The sequence below is a fragment of the Thermobia domestica genome, chromosome 16 (assembly GCF_964235325.1).
Source record: "Thermobia domestica chromosome 16, izTheDome1.hap1.1, whole genome shotgun sequence".
Classification (NCBI taxonomy): domain Eukaryota; kingdom Metazoa; phylum Arthropoda; class Insecta; order Zygentoma; family Lepismatidae; genus Thermobia; species Thermobia domestica.
The window spans coordinates 180,847,594-180,871,046 of NC_137469.1; the positions used below are offsets into that span (position 1 = coordinate 180,847,594).

At 35.2% G+C, this 23,453-nt stretch overlaps 1 protein-coding gene across 7 annotated transcripts in view; it reads left to right on the forward strand.

Annotated features, from left to right (window-relative positions):
* Positions 1 to 4,862: 4,862 nt before the first annotated feature.
* The window catches only part of LOC145673527 (uncharacterized), a 41,104-nt gene continuing 22,513 nt past the window's right edge, over positions 4,863 to 23,453 (forward strand). Inside the window, exons 1-3 of one of the 7 annotated variants that reach the window (XM_081743311.1) lie at positions 4,864 to 5,434; positions 16,205 to 16,392; positions 18,454 to 19,037. In XM_081743311.1, the coding sequence (XP_081599437.1) occupies positions 18,529 to 19,037 (509 nt within the window). In that variant the 5' untranslated portion in view covers positions 4,864 to 5,434; positions 16,205 to 16,392; positions 18,454 to 18,528. Of the gene's footprint in view, positions 5,439 to 5,502; positions 5,776 to 16,204; positions 16,393 to 18,453; positions 19,038 to 23,453 lie in introns of those variants that run through there. The other 6 variants (XM_081743310.1, XM_081743312.1, XM_081743313.1 and 3 more) reach the window with 6 other exon arrangements.

Consider the following 23,453-nt stretch of genomic DNA (forward strand, 5'->3'; position numbering starts at 1 on the left):
ATTTCGTGGGTAAATTAGCAAAAAGGAAAAAGGGAATTTTTTGATAAAACGTGAAAAATCCAGGTAGTTACTCCTGTTTACTGATTGATCGATTTTAATACTTAAATTTTTCTTTGTTCTTCAGAAATAAACCAATACAACAGTAACAATTTGTGTAAATGTATATGTGTGTAAATGTATATGTGTGTAAATGTATATGTCTGTAAATGTATATGTGTTCAAAGTAGTATGACTTGCACTCATTGTTGGCTAGGTATTTTTGAATTTTGTTTTTTATTTTTTTTATTTATTTATTTAATTACTAGCAGCGTTCACCCCGCTTCGCTGCGGTCACCCCGGAACGCAATAAACTTTGTTACTTAGATAATTTTTACTTTTTCGCTTTCAAGTGATATGATAAAAACCATAGAAGATTGCACTAATGTTAACATTATATCGCCTGTCATTTATGTTAACCCGCCCCGCTTCGCTGCGGTCACCCCAACCCGCCCCGCTTCGCTGCGGTCATCCCGGAACGCAATAAACTTTGTTACTTAGATAATTTTTACTTTTTCGCTTTCAAGTGATTTATAGCGCCTGTCAGTTATGTTAACCCGCCGAGTCACAGGGTCATGCGGGTTGCATATAAATACGTTTATTTTTATACCTATGATGAACTAATAACAAAGGATTTGTACGTATGGACACCTGAATGGTCAATTATCTCAAGACACTGGTAATTGAAAATTAAAGTGATATGATAAAAACCATCTAGGGTCCACATCCTAACAACCCCCCAAAAATGAAAGAAATCGGTTCAGCCGTATTAGCGTGATGAGCGGACAAAGGATTTTTTGTACGTATTGACACCTGATTGGTCAATTATCTCAAGACACTGGTAATTGAAAATTAAAGTGATATGATAAAAACCATCTAGGGTCCAAATCCTAACAACCCCCCAAAAATGAAAGAAATCGGTTCAGCCGTATTAGCGTGATGAGCGGACAAAGGATTTTGTGCGTTCTCTTTTATATATGAGATTTATTTATTTTAATAATTTTAGGAATGATCCCAAAAAATGGATGAAAAGATCGCGATCTTGGCCAAGAATTTTAGGAATGATAAAAAAAATCCATCAAAAGATTGCAATCTTGGGTAATAATTGGTTTTTGGATCAGGGTAAAAAACAAAATTTGAACAGCCCCATAACCGAGTTTTCGTATTTTCTACACAATAAGCACAACGTACTGAGCTAAGTGGTGGTTTGAGTTTGACTACACTATATGTAGTTCTCCTGATGTAAGGCCTATAACCAGAGGCGGATCCAGGACTGACTTCTGGGGGGTCGGTGGGTTGTAATACTGCTACTTAGAACTACTTTTAAGAGCTCCAAACTCTAGGGCGAGTTTTATTTATATATAAAATAAAAAAGTTACCTCTTCTGGCGGACGATCGACTTAATTTCCCACCCCTGGCTCCGCCACTGCCTACAACAAAATTTATGACTGAAATATATTGAATCTTTTGACCCAGAAAAGAAGCGAAAAACAAATGAACAAAACAAACGTGGTTAGCACTTTCTTTAATATAGCTAAATTAATTTTATCACATAACTTTTCGATTGGAATTCGACACTCAACTTACTAGGGAAAATTTGATAACAGGGAAAATTTTTGTATTAGTCGAGGGAAATTTTCTTCCAAGAAACCTACGAACACTGTCGCTCAGCGATACCAGATCTAGCATAATGATGCTAGACCTAGCATAATTTGCATGTTTTTAGCATCTAGTACCTTGCTTTTAGCTTCCTCCCGAAATCTACCACAATGTCAGCAAATTTATCAAAAAACCGCAAAACCTGGAGATGAGAAAGAAGTTGGTCGGGGGAAGAAAAAGAACGGCAGAAATTTATTCTCTCCCATAGAGTCATACAGTCACTAAACACTATAGACAGTCTTATTTTTTGAAGCAAGTTTGAAACGACGGAGATCATTCCTTTACCGATGCCTTTAGAGAAGGGACCTGGGAATAAAAACAATTTAGTGTTTCTGAAAATAACTTTTATTGGACACGGTAGCCTCTTGACGTTAAAATGAAACATATAGCACGCAAACGCAGTTGACTGAAAGGCCTTTCCTCATGTGTTTGACCCAGTCCACCCAGAGATGCTTTTATTTATTTATTTATTTATTTATTATTTATTTGTAGTTCCACCCAGAGTTTTCCTTTGATTGCGAGGTCATTTTCTTTCAAAAGATGTAAACAAACACTTTGCATTCATTTATACGACAAAGTTTTCTTTCTTTATTCTTCTTAGAAGTCAAGCTTTTCCTGCTCTTAAAATAAAAGGTTTTCAGAATAATTCCAAGTGGTGAGTCTGGCAACAACTGCACTAGTCGCATTCTTAGTATTTTAAGTTACGTTATCGTATCTCGGTTTTTCTTTCTTTAAAAACTCCAGAATTAGTATTATGAGGGTCTATCATAATTTGACCGAATCTAGCATATTTCGATCAGTTTTCGGAATAATTCCGAGATGTGAGTCTGGCAACGCTACTGTCGGTCAGACTAGTGTTGTGTCGATCATGAACGATTCGATCATTATGAACGAATCATGGCGTGAATCAAATGAATTATGATTCTTTTTACAAATGAATCGATTCTTCTAATGAATCATTTGTACGTCTCACTGAATTGTTTGCCGTGATCCAAATGAATTGAGAATCACAAACTACCAGCTTGTGTGAGACAATTGGTGAGGTTGCGTCTGCAAATGCGCTTGCAGTTCACGGGGAGTGAAGAAGAAATAAAACCGTACGCGCGTCTTTTCTTCCTGCTTTTGCAGATGCGAGCAATTTTTTTTTTTCTGCGGGGTAGGATTGTTTACTAGGAAGAAAGGAAGCCGCGTTGTTAGATTACTTGCAGAATAAACTTTCTTGTTGCTTGCTTCTTGTCGTGAAGTACTGGCAACGTTGCTCAATTAGATGTAATACCATTTCGTAATTAATATCAACATACTCTTGATGAGCATTTATCCATTTTATTAAGATACTGTACGTGCATTGGATAAAATTATTTTCATCACTTTTAACTGTAGTAGCCAAAAAGGTCAATTTTAATGTTTTATAATCAACTCAAAGTACTATATTATACTCAATGTAAATACAGTACACAGAAAAAGTGCACTGTAAATTATTTGTACTGTACATAATTGATTTTACAAATGTATATGTAGAAAGACGAATGCCGGTAAAGATTCTTTCTGGGAAGACAGTGTATTGCATCTTTCAGTAAAAACACTTGTCCACTTAGTAGTATCTACTTTTCGCTTTACTTCTATTGAAACATACATGAAGACACAAATAATTTCCTGAGCCTGAGCTTCTATTTGCGCCAAGTGGGATTTATGGTGGACAAACACCATATGTGTGAGTTTTGTCGGGGTTCTCTTGTTCTCGCTCACTTCCTTCATTTCACCATTTCATTCATTCTCATCATTATCGTTTCCTTTAGTCTACATGATGATAATCATGGAACGTAAAACTTTAAAATTTCTTTTCATTTTGCGTTTATTCATAGTTTTCCCAAGCGAAATCTTTTAAAATTATCACAATAGTATTAAATATATGTCCATGTGTAAACTCCCGCTTTTTCTCTATATCGAAGATCAGTATCTTTTCCAGTCAAGAATAAAATAGAACATATTTTAGAATATAATAGAAAAAATAGAAATCTTGCAGTTTAACGTTCCATGTTTATGTCCATTAGCCTAAGGAAAACGAATGATTGAGGCAAGTAAATGACGATGGAAGAATAGTTGGAATGAAAGTGTTGAAGGAAAGGGGAGTGGGTTTACCCGATAAAACCCTCGGACATGATGATGTACACAACTTACTCACCAGTGGATCAAACTAGGGACCCCGCGTAAAGGAGGCAAGTTTTATCAGTGAGCCACGGTGGCCCCTAGGATAGAATAGAATGGACTGCGAGATAACAATTTACTTTAATTAATCATCCGCATCTTCGTTACCCTACAGGGTATAACTCTGACTTACAACAACAAAAGAAATCCATTAACATGATGTGTACTTTACAAAGTTTATATGACCTGGACAAATAATACCCACTAGAAATGAATATAACACTACAGACTCATTGTATAATGCATTCTGTATTTAAAACCAAAAGCATGAATGTCGCCTACACAGAGCTCTATATTTTTTCCCATATGAATACGTACGACAATAAGAAGTTGGAAATAAATTGCTATAACTGTTCATATCCAGTGAAAATCTTACGGAGTATATTTTAACAAAATATTTCCTCGAAAAACTGAAGTTGGCAGAAAAAACGTGGAGATTACATCAGTTTAATGTTTGTTTCAAGCTCTAATATGAAAAAGCAGGATGCAAAAATAACAACAATGGCAATAGAGCAACAGCATATCATTGAAAGTTCATAATTGCACTGAAGCTTCAGAGTTCCCGAGCCACTCCACTCACCCCAATGCAACGCTGTCCGTGTCATACGCAAAGATGATACACGGGGCTGTACTTCCTCACAAGGAATGTATTACGTTGCGCAGAAAAGAAGTGCAGTAGCCCAAGCGATTCATATGATCGAATAATTCCCACTCAATTCATATGATCGAATAACTCATTACGCAACAGAGATGCGCGGAAACCTAACTGATTCAATGAGCGAATCATTCCCAACCAATTCACTTGCGCAAAAGGTATGCGCGGATGACCAATTCATATGAACGAATTAAATGATCGAATCATTTTAGTGAATCAAAGTAAATGAATCGATTCTCCGAAATGAATTGTTTTACCCATCACTAGGTCAGACGCAGTTAGTTCAGGAAAACAGCTGGGACTTCGACAGTGGCTGTGCTAGTGAGTGCCTCGTGGCTGGTGCTGCTCCGTGAGGAAGGAGATTAAGTGGGCCCTGTGATACACCTACACTACACTTACACTTTCTGTTTCTACATGTACAAACATCCCCTTCTTTTTTACACTTTTTCTATTTTCATTTTATACTTTCCTCTACTTTTTTGCCCTGTTCACCTTGGCTTTTCGCCCTCTTTCCCTGTCTGAACTCCTTTCCCGATTTTGACCTTTTCCTGATTTTGACTTTTTCTTTTTCCCAATTTGTTTCATTTTCCCAATTGTGTCCAGTATTTTATTGTATTTTGCTTTTGAATCATAAATTCTCTGTTTGAGGTACACATTTGACCATTTTTGCAATAGTAGCACATATGACTATTGAGCCGGTGCAACTACCTACCTATTTGACCGATAATGGTCTAGGACAAGACAAGAAAACAGCTGTTTGAAGGAAGGCCGAAGTTCATCGTGAGGTGTGTATAAGGAATATCGTCTACAAAATTGATGTTTCTTCGAAGTAAGTTACGTATGAAAGTCCAAGGACCATTCTTTTATATACTTGGTAATGTATGTACGTGCCGTGTTTTCATTTCACAGTTTCTCCATATGTCTTCCGTTCAAACTTTTGCATATTACAGTATACGATGGTCACTGTAAATAGAAGAAAATATCAAATTATGTATAATTGTTACGGATTATAATATAATTAGCCTAGGGCGTGGCTTCACACAAAGGGCGTCGGAAGAAATTTTTTCTAGGGGATGTCATGTCTTTGGTTACTGTATTGCTTTTTGTATTTTTTATTTGTATTAAGAAACTTCTCGATGGCTCTACAAATTGTGTTACAAATGCATTGATGCGAATCATAACATGGGAGTTGCACTAGCAGTAAATCGTATTTCATGAAGGTAATATTTTCTTTGACACGAATCGACATATTTGTAAAATTTGGGTATTACTCGAGTAGACGGTTCTACAAAATTTTGAAGAAATTACGTATGTTATCTTATTATGTTCAACCATAGCAAGGATATTGCTATTTTGAGCTCCTTCGTGGCTAAGCGGTTAGCGTACGCGCCTTTGGCGTGGGAGACCCCGGTTCGATTCCCGGAGGGAGCTCATGTGGTTGGGATTCCACGTTAATCAGTAGGTCCACGTCTCATATAGCCTCGCTGCTGAAAGGGACGCTAAACTAAACTCAACAACTCAATATTGCTATTTTATCTGGGTATTGTTCATTTGACAGTTCCGGCGGCAATTTTCCAATATTGCCTCGAAGGTCACCTGGGATTTTAGCGGAACTTTAGTATGTTGTTTAGAACATCATTCCCAATATCTGCACCAATTTTCAGCTCGTTACTAATTTGTTTCTTTTTTCATTCAAATTTGAGCTTCATGTACTGCACTAATAACCCCTAGTAACGTACAAATATAATAATTCAACACCTAAGTCAGTCATTTTATGCTATATACAGTGTTTGGCGCTTTCCTAGTATATGTGTATACCAACCATCGCTAACGTACCTGCTCCCTACAGACACACCCCCTCGATATCGCTCGATAGTGTTTTGACTGTTCAATAGCATTCACGCTTTCTAGTGAGAACCTAGCACAAGTCTTCAGCACAATAGTTATATACGTTCAAAACCACCATTAGAGTGAATCTGTATACAGGAATGCAAATGTACACCCTAAAAATAGTTGTTACGTTACAAAATTCCATTTAATAAACATGAAATATACATGTAATGAATTTATGTATATGTCTTTACAGTAAATCTGTATCGTGCCTTTGTGATTTCTAATCATATTAATTATGATTATTTCATTTATTTATGGTTCGTTTATAACTATGTTGAGTGGCATTTATTCCCCAGTATATTTCAAACAATATCCGTAAATCAAAAGAATAAAATTGTATATGTACTTAAATTAGTGACAAATAAAAAACAATGCAAACAAAAATGCCACTATATTACCTGACGTTCCTTGTTTCTTTCCAGGAACCTACGAAACTTCTGTAAATTCATGAATTGGCAGCAAGGATATATACACAAATTTTCGGGAGAAATAATTTCCTGTTATCAGAGTACGGTATTACTAAACGAACTAGGCGCATTCACGTTTCTTAAGCCATACTTTGCACAGATATACAATATGGGTGCATAGTGACAATAACCGCGTAATTGATTTCTGAAAATCATTTTTCTTTAAATAATGAAGCTGATTTTCTTTCAAAGTCATCTGATAAAATCCAATGATTCGACATTTACTGCTGTAACGATGTGAGAATTGGAGGTTTCTGAAGCAAGACTGTTTTTTTGGTAACGATTTACAGCAGGGATACATATATTTTTGAAATTTACAGGGCCGATATAAAATATAATGTTGATAGAATAATGTGCAAGTTATAGAGATATGTTGTGAATAATGTGCAAGTTATGGAGATATGTTGTGGATATATCTTGAGATGTGTATATACGAATGAATGCATTGCAAGAAATATTATAAACGCAGTTGTTACTCCTCCATAAGAATTACGTTATACAGAGTACATAAACGTAAAACAAATGTGGCTTAGAATTTACTTTTGACTAAGACAGTGACGATCCGGTCCTTGTAGATTGTTACTTGATGGAACTGTTTGTAGGTTTGGTGCGATATCTTACGAAATAAGTTTGTGGTAGTTCTATTTTTTCTACTAGGTGTTTACCTATAATGCACAGTCATATCGTAGTTGGCTACTCTGATGTCAGCTGTTATTATCTGCTTATAATCGATGTTTGTTACTGTGATAGTTTTATTTGCCGGTTGTCAAATTTGTGGAAGCACGTGCTGCAACTTCTTTCATGGCGACTGTAGAGTTAGTAAATTAGACTGAGATTAACGCTAAAGCGTAATTTATTTAATGCTAAGAACTTGACTTCTTCTTTCTAAACTAGGCTTATATTAGATTCGGGCTTCAATGGTTATTGCTTTCCGGTATCGTGTTGTTTAATTGAGTTAGAGGAAACTCGTGATGACTGGTCGAAGCCTCAACCTATTTCCGACTATGGTAAAAGAGAAAGTTTATTACTTTTCTTATTTGCTATAATAGGGATTCTACTTGCATTTTTATAGTATTTTTAAAATTAGGAAATATGTTTTGATACCTTTAGGAAAGAAAATTATCCCCTTCTACTTCCCGCTGTAGGCACAAGACTACACTTCGAAACCATTGTATACATAATACCGCATCTCTCAATCAGTAATTCACGGAGTCTGCAGGCCATTAAACGATTACCAATCCGCCTGCGTGGCTTGCCTCAAAGTTACGCCGCTGCTTTATATATATATAACACTACTGGCTAAGTATTCTTCCAGAAACTTTGGTCCGGGGAGCTGGATGAAAATGTCCCGGGCCGGGGACTGGACTGGATAGTAATTTAGACTGAGATTAACGTTAAAGTTTAATTTATTTCTTTTTCTTAGCTCCGAGGGAGCGATTGTGCAGCCCGAGGACAACAAACCCCTCAACATTATGCCTGAAATGAACACTAGTATAAGCAGACCGGTATTTGCTCTTCGGGAGTTCGTGTTTTGTGAATTACTCTTTTCTTCCAAGCTTCTATGACACATCCAACCTATCAATTGAATCAAGCGCTGCCAAGCGAAGGAATTCATGACTACTACAGAAGCGAACTATTTGCCGGTTGTCCAGGTGACTGCAACTGCTAGCAGATGATACGGAAAGATAACAGCGATTCAGGTACATATGTTGTTCTCAATGTTAAGAAAGAAGAGCACCCTACCGTATCCTTAAGGTTAATGAATCCAGTGGAAACAATAGTTACAACTTAACCGTGGGACTCAAAGATTTCATTTCATTTTCACTATTTACAACTTGAAATGTAAAGCTTCCTCTGTCTTTCTTTTCTTTAATGAATCATTCCATTCGGATGGCGTTGTAAGTTTTAATGAGGCGTCTTCATTGCACGTGTTAAACAGTTTACATCAGCGTCGAATGGTATTTTCCTTATTCTTTAGTGAGAACAATTATATATCCTTGCTTTGTCCAAGAGGATACACCAGTGACGTAGAGGTATGCTCCTTACTTCCGTTACCAACGATTGATTTTGAGTGGCAGTTGTAACTTTACACGTCCTACTTCTTGGCCCAGACGTGAAGTATTCTCCACTTTTTTTTGTCTCTAAATCCATTTTTTGTCACAGCCTAGCTCCCTAGAGATTTGAGGAACAGTCTGTTCCATTATTTGCCGGCCTATCATCTCCCATCGCAGATGCAAGTAACAACTTTCTACAGCCTTTACAGCGAGGCCTTTAGGCAGCCTGTTAAAAGTTTGCGTTGTGACTTGCATCAGAAACGACAGTAAAGTGGATCTTCCAGTTTCTGCATGATCATAAGTATTCCACCATTATTGTCGGGTCGCTTGCCATAACTGAAAAGCTTGAATGATCCACGGCTTTCTGCTAACCTCTTCGTCTTCACGTACAATTTTTCTCTTTCAATATTATTAATCAATTCTAACCTCTTTCGTATCCTCCTTCTCTTTCTTGCCATCACACCCTCTGGCATGTCCCACATGATAGAGTTCCATGTTAGCCAATGTCCCAACCTCTTCCTCTTCTCAATAATACCTAATTTTTTCTTTCCTGCCCACTATTTCTAACATCCGTTCATTCTTTTTGTGCTCGGTAATTTCCAGTCGTTTTTCATCCCCTTTGGTATTGTCCATGTTTCTGCCTTATACAGTACAATACTCCACACGAAGCATTTTGTGAATCCTTTTCTCAATTCTTTATTCAAGATTCCACAAAATGGACTTTTCTTTTTCTTAAACCCTTTTTTGACCATTCATATGCATGTTTTTATTAACACCGACTACTTCGTTCAAATCACCGTGGCTTATGTCTTTCTAACATTTATTTTTATCCCGAAGATAGCAACCGAACCGAGGAATATCACGATAATCCAAGTATATATGCCTACATCAAGCTACGCAGATGAGGAAGTAGATGGAACCTATGAGAAAATGAAAGAAGTATTTATGAAAGTTGAAGACCAGGACGATTTAGTCATCATGGGTGACTGGATCGCAGTATTTGGCGAAGGCAAAGAAGAGAATGTAACTAAGAATTTCGGCCTACGACAAATGCATGCAAGAAGTACACCATTAGTTGAGTTCTGCAAAAGCCATAATCTGACTGTAACGAACATTCTCTTCGAACGACGACTAAGAAGAAGATACAAATGGACAAGACTAATAGACAAAGAAAGATATAAAATAGACTATATACTGGCAATTGGAAATCAAGTGAAGAAAAGTAAGAGTTACCCAGGAGTGGACGTTGACTTAGATCATAATTTAGTTTTGAAGAGCAAACTCCGACTAAAGAGGAAACGAGTAGTAGCAACAAACAAAAGATGAAACACAATCAAGCTAAGGAAAGATGAAATCATAAAAAGGAAATTTGCAAATGCGACAGACAAAGAGACGTCTAAGGTAGCTTTAGCAGGTGATGATATAGACTCGAAATGGGAAGTCATGAAAGCGGGTATTACAAAAGCTGCCGACGACTACATAGGAAGAGAAGCGAGAACCTAATATAAACCCTGCATAACCTAAAAAATATTGGAAATGATGGAGCAAAGAAGACAGCTCAAGATAACAAACGAAAGAGGAATAGAGAAGGTGAAGAAATCACATCAACAGGGAGGTAAACAAGGCCAGGGAAAACTGGATAAACAATTGATGCAAAAAAAAAAAAAATAGGTAAATATAGTCAAAGGCAATACAGAAACGGCATATAGAAAGGTTAAAAAACAGTTCGCTGAGAAAAAGAAACGCATATACGTTATCATAGACAATGACGGAACAACGGTAATAGAAGAGGAGCAGATAACAAGAAGATGTAAGAAATACATTAGAGAACTCCACAAAGGAGACAAAGAGAACGAAGAAAAGATAGAGTAGGAAGAAGACGTCGATGAAAATGAATTAAGACCATCAATTTTAGAGTGCGAATTTGACAATTATGAATCTCGGAATAGCAACGAAGGGAAAACTATTTAATGTTATCAATGAAGTCTACATATCGAGAAAAATACCAAAAGATTTCAAGAAGACATATCCCGAAGAGGAAAGGCGCACGGAAATGCGAAGAACACAGGACGTTAAGTTTGCTTTTTCATGAATCAAAAATACTGTGCAAAATTATCACACTACGAGTAGAAAAGAAAATCGAAGAACGGTTATCAGAGGACCAGTTTGAATTCAGGGAGAAAAAAGGAACAAGGAAAGCAATACTGAGTCTACGGTTGATCTTGGAACAGCACATCAGAATAAACAAACCAATTGTGATAGCATTTGTAGATATAGAGAAAGCATTTGACAACGTAGATTGGAATATGTTCAGAGCGTTGAAGAGGCTGAAAGTGGATTACAGAGACAGAAGAATAATATAACAACTTTATAGGAAACAGACAGCTGTTATAGGAAGAGATCAGTAGGAAGCAAGATTAAGTAAAGGAGTGAGGCAAGAATGTGGAATTTCACCTTTCCTTTTCAACGTCTATATAGAAGAGGTTATGAAAGAATTCTTTGAGCGAAACTAGAAAGGCGTAAAGTAAAAGGTCAGGTTTTCAGCACAATATGGTTTGCTGATGACATAGCATTAATAGTGGAGAACGATGAGGACTTGCAGGAAGCACTGTCAAACGAGCGACCAACTGGCAAAAACATGGAAAATTGAGATAAATAAGAAGAAAACGAAAGTAATAAAGTGCACAAGAGCAGAACAGGAAGAGGCAAACGTATGGCTGGATGCAAAGAAAATCGAAGGTATTAAGACGTTCTCTTCTTTAGGAAGTCTAATATCCTCGGACGGAAGAAGTGAAAAAGACGTAAGTTCCAGAATAGCGCAGGCTAAACAAGCATTCCATAGGAAAAGAGGACTATTAACATCAGGAAATGTGTCACCATACGGTCGTAAACGATATATTGAGACACTGGTATGGAGCGTGGAGTTTTCCGGTTCAGAGACGTGGACATTGAGAAAAGCTGAAATATCCAAGCCGGAACCATTTGGAATATGGTCTTAGCACAGGATGCTGCTCATATCATGGACCGAAAGGAAAAGGAATGAAGACGTACTAAAAGAAGCTAATGAAAAACGACAGATCTTGAAGATAATAGGAAAAAGAAGAAACAGCATGCTTGGTCATCTTCTTTGGCACCCCGATTGAATCACCGTGCTGATAGAGGGAAGAGGACAAAGAAAACGAGGAAGACCAAGGATAGAATATCTAGATGCAGTTACGAAGGAGAGGCCTTATCAAAGTATAAAACAGCTCTGCCTAGCGAGAGAAAAGTTTTAAAATTTCCATTTTGTCCACCAACCTATGGTTAAAGTGAACAATATCTTTATCGCATATTCTTCACAGTACTTCCTTAAGTTTTAAACTTCTTACTGATTTTCTTTCTAGTTTCAGCAACAATCGCCATATCATCTGCAAACCGTGTACTCCTAATCATTCTACCGAAATGCCATCATTATGTAGGCTCATTTTCGCTATATTTTGTAGATAACTATTAAATAATGTTGTGGAGAAAGACCATCACTGTCGAACTCCCTTCTAATGCACTCTCTTTATACTGTGCATGCACCAGCGAATTTACATGGAAAATCATTAAAAAATTTTTATTATATAATACAGGGTGTTAATGAACTATACCGACATATTTTAAGAAGTGTTTCCTCACTTCAAAATAAGAGAAAAGATTCATATGGACCTATGGCGAAAAGTTAAGAGCTAGGGTTGTCCAAAATCACGAAAAAGCTGAATTTCAAGAGGCCCTATTTCGAATTCCAGAAACTGTGGATGGTGTTTCTTATCAGCGTAAAGGAAGCCACGCATACACAATCCAAAATTGTATATTTCATCAATTGTTAATAGATATAGAGGGTATTCCCTGCAGGGTGTAATTCTCAGATATGTTTTCAATAGTGATTTAAAATATACCCTAATTTCAAGAAAAGTCCAAAGTAGGCAGGAGGTAAACCTTGACAACAATGGACATTCCAATGCTTCGAAGGGAAGGCGGAAGTGTTAGGAACTGGCAGGGCCATACTTTTTGTGTTCGTAATAATGTGTGTTGATGTGTATTTCGTCACGGTATATTTCACGTTTTCTTTACTTATAAGCGTGAAAGAAACCGCCGCACCATGCGTTTTTCCGAGTGCGAGAGGCCGTGCTGCTGATAATCCCTAACACTTCCGACATCGCACCAAAGGATTCCGTGTTCACTGCTATCAAGGCTTATCGTTTACCTACTTTGGATTAATCATGAAGCCAGACTGTATCTCAAAATTCACTTGATGACATGTCTGGTAATTTCACCTTGCAGGGAATGCTCTGTACACTCATTGAACATTAATGAAATATGCATTTTCGGATTGTCTATGCGCGACTTCCTATATGCTGATAAGGACCACCATCCACAGTTCTCAAATTCGAAATAGCACCTCTTGAAATTTCGCGATTTTGGGCAGCCCTAGATCTCAAACCATGCACCTTTCTAGTGATAGGTAAATTCCCGGGAAGATATTTTTCGGAAAGATTCCCAAAATGGGAATTTATCCGGGAATTTGTGTTCAATAAGAAAGAAAATTGTATTCTATTACTATATTATGATTTCAAAGTTGAATTAATTTTTATTTCACAGCATATTATTACTGTTGTCCACAGAGGATTCTTTAAAACGTATATTCTGAACGGTACTATGTTACTTTATTAACACGCATTTAGAGAGTACGCATAGATGTATATTTATTTATAATATGTTCCATCAATTAAATATGTGTGAAAAAATTATATAGTAACAGTTTAAAATTATATGTAAGTGGATTTGCTCAATTTGACTCTATTACTGATATTATGAACACATTAAATTTATAAATGTTATGAAGCAATTAGATTGGGTAAATGCTAGAAGATAGGCCTACATGTCTCACCAATTTATCAACACTTGCGCATACATATTTATGTTCACAATATTTGCAAGATACTTTCTTATCTTTCTTTTAGCACGTAACATTGCCATACACGATCTTTCATTCTACCTATTCCTCGTAATTCCATATGTTAATTAACATGTAAAAGAAGTTCTAGTACCTCTTCAGAAATTCGAGTCAGAGAGAGGAGACAGACCGACGTCTATTACTAATGGTGGTTCAGGGTTTATTAATAATACTTCATCTCTATTTCTACATAATTCTAAATTACTTTACAAAATGGTTCCTTTTCATCATTTGTAATTTAGTACTTTGCTAATTTTGGCTGTTCATTAGCACTAAGGGCCAGATTTTGCACCTACTTTTCTGCGATATTCTATTCCGATGCGATTGTTTTATGGTTTCATACGTTATATTACGTTACCAACATTAAATTACCAACATTAACGACAGCATTGCAGAGCGAGCGTTAGCGAATGAAGGCTGGTTAGAGCGCCGCGTGGCACGTTGTTTTCTATATTCGTTACCGATAATTCACTTTCTTTTCTCACATAAATCACTTCCACTTACCTTTCCGTTTTGTATAAATCCCCTACTGCCCTAAAAAAATGTGTTCAATACTTTCTTGACTACTTGAACATCACTATCACCTCATTTCTTCCATAAATCATCCTACTTTTGGTAGTTTTGGCCCGAAATACTAAACACTCACCTTACTTTTCAGTGCAAATGGAAATGGAACGTGAAAAATCATATTAATAGTTATATAAAGTACCGTCAAATAATTTTAATTTTTTTAACCTCCAAACTCTTTAAAACCTGGAAGTAAATCATAATATATTAAAATAAAGTAATAAGTCATATCGTTCTTATAATTTGGAAGATAAAGTAAAGAAATGGAAATAAATTCCTTCCCGGGAATTTATAGGCCAGGGGAAAAACCCAGGAATATTCCCATTTTTTAAATTCCTTCCCACCGGGAATATTCCCACTGCCCATCACTACACTTTTCGCCATAGGTCCATATGGACTTTTCCTCTTATTTTGATGTAAGGATTCACCTCTTACAGTTTGTCGGTATAGTTCATTAACACCCTGTATTTATGAACGAATATATAATAGAACTTTCATCAATAACATTCAAAGTAACGAATACGTAAACAAAAAAAATTAAACACATATCAGAATGAAACAGGCGTAAACTTCAGAAAATACAAAGTACATTTGATCCTGAAAGAAGAGCTGGTACTCGAAACGTTCGATGCAAGCGCTAGGTGTCGCTGTAGCGGAGTGGTCTAAAGCGTTCGGCTATAGATCGTGGGTCCCTTTTAAAGGTTATTTGGAGTCCTGCTAATGTATGATGTTTTTTCTTCACTTCCCTCGAAATTTCTCTTTGTATTCCTGTCGGACTTGATTAAGTAAAATTTACAATAGAAAGAAAAAGGCTTCACGTACAGAAGGTATAGCATTTAACTTCGTTTACTTTATTTATTGACTACACCGGACTTTATGCGATAAAGATATGGCTATGGTTTATTATTATTATTACTGTTATTGTTAAAGAATTCCAAGAGGAACACATCCAGAATTTATTTAATTATAGTTAATTGCGAATATGCACTCTTCCAATATATATTCCCGAGATTTTGATTTTGGAAATGAGGTGTATACAATGTTGATCAGTAAAAATATATTATAAAATATTGATTAATTAATTGGTTAGCAAAAAGATTTCCATATGAAATAAACTAGTTCCTTGGTATTATGATTCTTTGTCGAGGTGGGGTGTATGATTTTGAGCCCAGATGCGGAAGCAATTGCTCCCTAATTTAACATGAGTCTACCATTTAACAGATTCCTGAGTAGCAGATAATATCGCAGTAAATATGATAAGGGTGTTATAAGTGTGAAAATAGGTTAGAAATTTCTAGAAAGGTAAAAATTATGTAGAAATAGAGATGAAGTACTATTAATGCATATATAACATATTGTAATACTCATTTCTGCGTATTTTCTAAATATAATAAAATAATATAATACCGTTTAGAATACACATTCTAAAGAATACTCTAGAGACAACAGTAATACTATACTGTGATTGAAAAAAAAAATTAACTTTGAAATCATGATGTAGTAATAGAATAAAATTTTCTTTATGCTTGTACATAAATTCTCAGAATATTCCCATTTTGGGGAATATTCACGAAAATATCTACCCGGGAATTTGCCCATCACTACGCAGAACATTAATTATAGCAAGTTACAAGTTAAATTCTGGCCGATAAACCATATAAGCTCACAGAGAATTTATCTTTTATTTCAGTTTCCAAGCGATTTTCACCGTTTCGGAGTGCAGCATAAAGGAACAGATTTTACGTCATTCCATCCGCTGATCTTAAACAAATTGGAACACTTGAAATACTTTTAATTAGAAGTCTAAGATTACTGTGTTCTATCAATTGCTGATAGGAACGTGAGAGCCATGTCTTTTGTTTGTTTGGACCAGTTAAGGTAATGACTCTATTCTCAGTATGAATAGAATCTTATTTAAAACAATTCATATGACAAATATGTATGTGTATCGTTATTAGCCGAAAATTTTCCTAATTCACAGATTGCCATCTATAGAAAAACTAACAATTTTTAACGTTATACATATCAGTTTCTCTTCATTTATGTAACGTTTTCGTAATTTTTACGAAACTTGAAAATCATTTAGGTGCCGTCCTACCAGAGAATTGAAAGTGCAGTCATGTTCAACTTTTTTTAAACGCTTAATGAAATTCCTGTGTGCGGTAACTTAATGTTAACATTACGTTCGTAGAGTTCACGGAGATTCAAAACGGCACTCCTTTCGCATTTATTCTTACGCATGTCCAAATCAAGACAGTTTTTTCTCTCATAATCGCATTCCGTTCTTCTTTTCACACAAATTGTTTCCTAATGCTTTGACAACTATTTTCCAATATCGACTTTCTACGTTCATGATTAGCGATTCATCAGCGATACGCTGTTATTATAATCTATTCTTTCTAATTATTTCTATTATTAATTATCTTACTTTTTTTGCAACGTATGCAGTTATTAACCTAATTATACTAGTAAATTGTTTCTTTTCTTTCTTCGTCAGCTTTCTGATTTCTTCATTTGGCTCAGTGTAAAAGCTTCTGCCCCATTTGTTGTATTCTTCGGCACTGCTTTCATCCATTAATATCATTGAAGTAGTTAAATCTTTGGTTTAACTTAAAACAATTATACTCTGCACAATAAAGAGGTCAAATTATTACAGAAAATGAATATTAATGCACACAACTTTGTCTAATTGTACCTAAAGAGAAACCACATTCTGTTCGTCTGTATGTCTCAGTTTTTAGTTAAGCCGACCTATAAGATTTAGAAGTCCAGTATTTTTCTCATCACGTTTTGACTGTGCAAAATGCAGGGTATAAAAATAATTACATGAACACTAATAGACCCATTATTATAATGAATTTATATATATGTAAAACTCGATTGTAAATTACTGTCTCAATTTGTGTTGTATCATTTAGAAATTTATCTTGTTTTATCATTTTCAGTGTTAGATGATAGATTCTGTTATAAATCGAAACTAATCTTTCACTTGTCACATACATATGCTCACGGAATACGTCTTACATAAGCCCAACGGACCAAGAAGAAATCTCTTCCTCCTAACAGTTAATTCACATGAATCCACACCAGACCGGATACTATGCTTCGACCTCTATGAGGAGCTCCTCCGTGGCTAAGCGGTTAGCGTACGCGCCTTTGGCGTGGGAGACCCGGGTTCGATTCCCGGCGGGAGCACATGTTCGGATTCCACGTTAATCAATAGGTCCACGTCTCATATAGCCTCGCTGCTGAACGGGACGTAAAACAATCAATCAATCAATCGACCTCTATGACAGTAACCAGTAACCACGTGATCGTCCATTTTCAGGAATTCGAAATCTTGTAATAATTCTACGCAAAATTCGACTAGTATGGTTGAAGCACTTTTTGAATTTTTCATTGAAATTGCTATTATCGCACTTTTGAAAGAAAAATATAAAAGCACTAGGATGTGTTGCGAGGTGGCTTGTAGTTTGCATAAAATTGTCCGACGTAAACTTGTCTCAGAAAGTTATCAGTGTGTGAGTGTGCCCTAATGAACAGTTGTTGGTTCTGCCATCAGCTGCAAATAAGAGCATATTTTTATTTTTATTAATTTATGCAATACTTTAACTTTGGCTTGCAATTTAATTCACTTAAATAGCCTCATGAGCGTGGTTTATAATCATTCATATAATTATCTGAAATTATTTCACCAAAACCGACAAAATGAAATGGAAATGGTAAAAATTCTTGAATAATATTTGAAAGAGGAAAGTTCATACGATTTTTGAAGAAGTCAGTCTTATTCGAATTGTGAATTTTTTCATTTGTCACCCATTTGAATAGAATGGTTTCTAAGTAATTTTAAATAATATACGAATGAAATAGCCAAGTTTTACACTTGTTAAAGAATAGGATCTTACACAGTGACTAATAATATATTGTTATTATTTTCAGAGTTCCTTACTTCGCTCAATCGCTGTGTGCTACAGATCACAAATGTCCGATGTGAGCAATTTTTATGTTGACTGAATGATTTTCCATTCTTTGGACATGGCCTCAATTAAAGTTGAAAAGAAGACAGAAAATGAATCTGTTAGATATTACAACTATAAACTAAATAGTAGCAATAAAAGTCGATTCGAAAATACTCTGTCAACATGTTCGATGTCACATTTGAAACGCACAACAGAAGGAGGAAGTAGAATGGAGAGATATAATATTAAACCAACCTTGTTGAAGGGAACTTTAATGCCTAAGTTTACATTCAAATTAGAAGGTAATCAGGATGGTACAATAGCAGATTGGAAACTAACTTCAAGACCAATATGCTTGGTCAAGCGCTTAACAGTGTCTGATTTTCCCTACAACATTAAAGCTTTGCATAGTGACTTGGGTTTTTTAAAAACAAAAGTCAGTGATTTTAGATTTTCTACGGAAGCATCAAGCAAAAACATGTCTTGCATCAATGAAGATCACACACAGGAGAATATTCAAGGACGTAGTTGCCATGAAATACGCTGCAATATTCAAGAAGTCAGGTTTGTTTCCACTTGCACATTTGTTCAATGTTGTATTTCATATAAATACTTTCCCAGACTTTGAAATAACCTTACTTGTTCTTCCTTTATGTAATGTTGTAAATTGACGCATATTTAAAATAGTGTGTATACGTACTGTTTTATTTATTGCATTTAATGTGCTATTCATGTTACTGTTTCGGTGTTCTTTGACACTTTCCTCAGCAGGTCGGAAAATTAATTGGCAATCTATCTTAGTGATATTATTTTCTTAACATTAAAATGTAAATCTCATTGGACAAGTGTTTTCCTATATTAAAATTACTTATTGTAAGGGAGAAGCTTTTGCAGAAGTATCCTGAGCAGTTGTGTAATTTTTGGCTAGTTTGAAGAAACTTTCCTCACTACTGACAGGAACTTTCAGAAGATCCCATTGTAATATTGCATGTATGATACATGTTAATTAAAATTAAATGAGTGCACAGTTTTTTAACCGTAATATTATTCTCAATATACAGATGTTTACGTGATACACTAAAGTGTTTTAACTAGCTCATAACGATGTAGTACTATACGACGATACGAGTTCTAACGAATTAATGTGTCCGTATGAATTAAAAAAGGCAAGAGTAAATTCTAAGAAGTGAGGTGGATTGCTCATAAGTTTCCGAATTCTCTGAGGAAAGTGACAGGGTATACAGAAACATTACAAATAAAAAGTAAAGTAAGTAAAAGAGTACGTATACAAGTCATCCTCTCTTTGTTTATTTTACACTAGGCTAATGTAGTAGTGAACAATTAAATCAATAAAATTAAGGCACATTCGGAAACCTTAGCTTTAGAATATTTTACTGCGTACCTGATTATGTTTGGTGACACCAAAAATTGTAAACGCAGATTGTTGTAATCTTTTGTAGCGTAACTCAGTTAAAACTCGAAAAGCGTTAAAAATCTGGAAAATCTTTATTTAAGATTCAGATTTTCATTAATTTACAATTCATCTGTTTAAATCTTAATGAAAGGAAATAACTGTGCAGCTTTAAGGAAAGTGCAGCCTGTTTTATTATTGTTTTTTTACTAAATTTACACTGAAACATGATCTTAGCTTACCGTGAAAATGACACTTTGGTTTAATGTGATGTCAACCAAAACTAATTCGCCCTATCGGGATACCTGAAAATATATTTGTAGCCTTCATAAAACTTGTTAATTTCTAAGAAAAAATCGTAAATTTGTTTTATATGAATATACCTTCTTTCCTTGAATAATTTTAGTACCACACAATAGGGTCTATACAAAGCATACTCCTTTTTTATTTGAAAAAACACGCTTTTTACATTATTTTGTTCTTTTTAAGTGTGTGTGTGTAGGAAAGAGTTAGATTCACTTCCTCGTTATCATCAGTTTTAACATCAAATGCTAAGGATAGTTAAAAAAATACGCAATATTGCAACAAATTAAAGAGTTCTTGTTATTATCATTATCGAAAAACATATATTTATTTCAATCGGAGGGAACAAATTCATTTTCTCATTCTCAAATTATTTTAAACGCAAGCGATAGATCTGCTTGGGTAGCCGTAAAGAAATACGCTCCGTATTAAATCAAAATTTATTTTTTACGAAGCATTATATATATATATATATATATATTCAGACAGAGAGAGAGAGGTCTATATATAAATATAATAAATCGAGGATTTCTATTTATTCATTCCTTGTAGCATGTATATTCAAAAAACTGATCGTCGTATCCCTCCTTCTTCACCGACTTTATTCAGTGAAGATAATTACGAAAGGTGAAAATTCGCCTATTCCATCAAATCCTAATATTATTATTTTAGGTGAAAATTTTCAAAGAAAGATATTTGTTCAATTTTGACTTTTGACAGACTCATCTCAAACAATTACCATGATTGGATGACTCAAAAGAATGGACACCATGTATCATTAAGATCAAATAATATTTTGGAAAGTAGTCTGGTAATGTAATTTTCTTATCATTATCTAAATCAGAAACCTTGGTAGTCACGAACATAAAATTCTTACTCTCTCATATTAAAAATATTTCAACAGGAAGGTACGTACCATGGTGGAAAGACTACAAGGTGGATGCAATGCAGTGCTACATTCTTGTCGCTCTGGCGCATGACGTCATCTTGGTCGCAGACGTGGCCAGCGAGAGTCAGATGAACTTTTAACAAGCGTTTGCTCGGTGGTATCTTACACGCAAACTTCTCTTCTATTTATAGTGATCTTCAACGAAGTAAAAAAATTTTAGTACAAACAATAATTATATAAACGTAATGTAATCAATGCTTAAGCTAAGTGAATTCGAAGGAAGATATTTACAATAACAAAAGACACAGCAATATCAGTTCATATTAAACAACTTTGAAGCTTGAACAAGCCAATATTACTCACTACATTTTCTGCTTTTTCTTTCTTTTCTTTTTTAAAGATCTGAAGTAATACACTCGATTGTGTATAGGCCTGAATAATCTATAACACAGTGTGTCGTTAATGCATTTCATTATTATATATTTATGTATGCTCAAGTATATTTTCGTAACACATTGATCGGTTTTGATTTACTATTATTATTATTTTGCTTAAAAGAGAATTCTTTACTGATGACCTCATATAAATTTTGAGAATATCTCGAGGGAGAATTCATGGTTTTCGTAAACAGAAATGCACGTACGTATATTTTCGTTATGCTTGGACAGTATTTTAAAAGAGGATGCTCCCACGTAAGTTTCGTTAGAATCTTAGGGGAGATTAAAACTTTATTGAGCAGGGACGCACGTATTTAATATTTTAAACATCTTTTTTATTTATAAACAAATCATCTTATTTGAAGTCGCTGATCGCTTATTTATAGAATTTGTATTTAAACTAAAGGTTTGGCGAAACTGGCAGTTCTCTGAATATTAGTGTCAAGATTTACGCCATAACAAACTGTATTATTAAACATTTGTACGAAATAAAACGTTACATATATGTACTATTGTGTTCTAAAAATATATAGAAATAAATATGTATATACAAAGCACCTCGAACAAAGAAATTGCAACTTGACTATTTCAAGCAAGAAACAAAGTACTAGGCGTAGGTGAAGGCGATGTAGGGGTTTTACAGCTAGACTAGAAAACATATAAACCATAAAATTACATAATTTCCTTAATTTTCTTGATAAGTTTCCTCTTTTCTGTCCCGTGGACTAAAGAAGACAAGAGATAAATGCAAGTGAATGATTATGTGGAATTTGGTGGAATGAGAATGCGGGAGTACCTAGAGAAACTCACGGACACGATGTTGTCCACCACAAACTCACTTGACCGAGCAGCGGACTAGTATCCTTTGCACCAGAGGTGAGCCTTCTGCCACTGAGCTACAGTGCTTCCTTGATTGGTTGCGAATCTATTATATTTTTAAATTTACTGTAGTCATTCTTAATTTTGTAATTCTGGAGGGGGCCCCTAAATATGTATATGTAATTATCCAAAGTTATGATTAAAATGAACAAAAATTTCAAAATCTGAGTGTAAAAATGTCCCGACAATGTCGCCCTGACATGGTAGGTGGATACTTTATTCTCTTGATCTAATACATTGTTATGTATCTTTGTAACCGTTAATCGTTATTACGAACCTTCCATTCGTTAGTTAATTTGAAGTGCAACGTCCCGTTTTAACACTGAGGCTACAGGGAATGCAGACCTCCAGAATGAAATGGGACCTGAACTACTTTAACGCGTTCAATGCTCTCCATTTGTGTAACTCGAGGGAGGTAAGCCTCCTAGATCATCGTGCCTTCCTTCCCAAGTTACATGCCTGCCTCTGTGGGGAAAATTTTGTCTCAATATCTTATGTAGAAGGAAATGATGATAGAAATGATCACCTCTGTCGGTTCCCCTCCCTCATGATTTCGAATCCGGGTCTTGCCTCAAAGTTCGTCTTTTTAAATCGTACTATTAGATTTTTGTATGCAGAATCAACACAAGCTACTTTAGTCCTATATACTATTATTACATACTATTAATACTAAGAAGAAACTACATAATGAAATCTCTTTTTTATAATTTCATTTAACATTGCATTTATTTATTACTTTTATGTAAAACGTACCATATTTTATGTTTATTTTGTCCTGTCGCCTGCAAGCTAAAATCCATTTCTGGAGACTTTTCCCCTCTTTTTGAGGAAATCTAAAGTAATTTATATTAGTTCCGTTAGTTTTTCTGTAATAATTACTAAAGCCGTGCACTGCACAGTTAGGCATTCTAAATATCATTTAAAAGAATAAAGTAACAAAGAATTTCCACTTGTCATTTAAAGCCGCGCCTTTCCCGTTGTCTCTTGCAAACAAGATGACGTCACAGCCACGACAGCGCTCCAGGCGACATGCCCATGCAACCACCTTGTAGTCTTTCCAC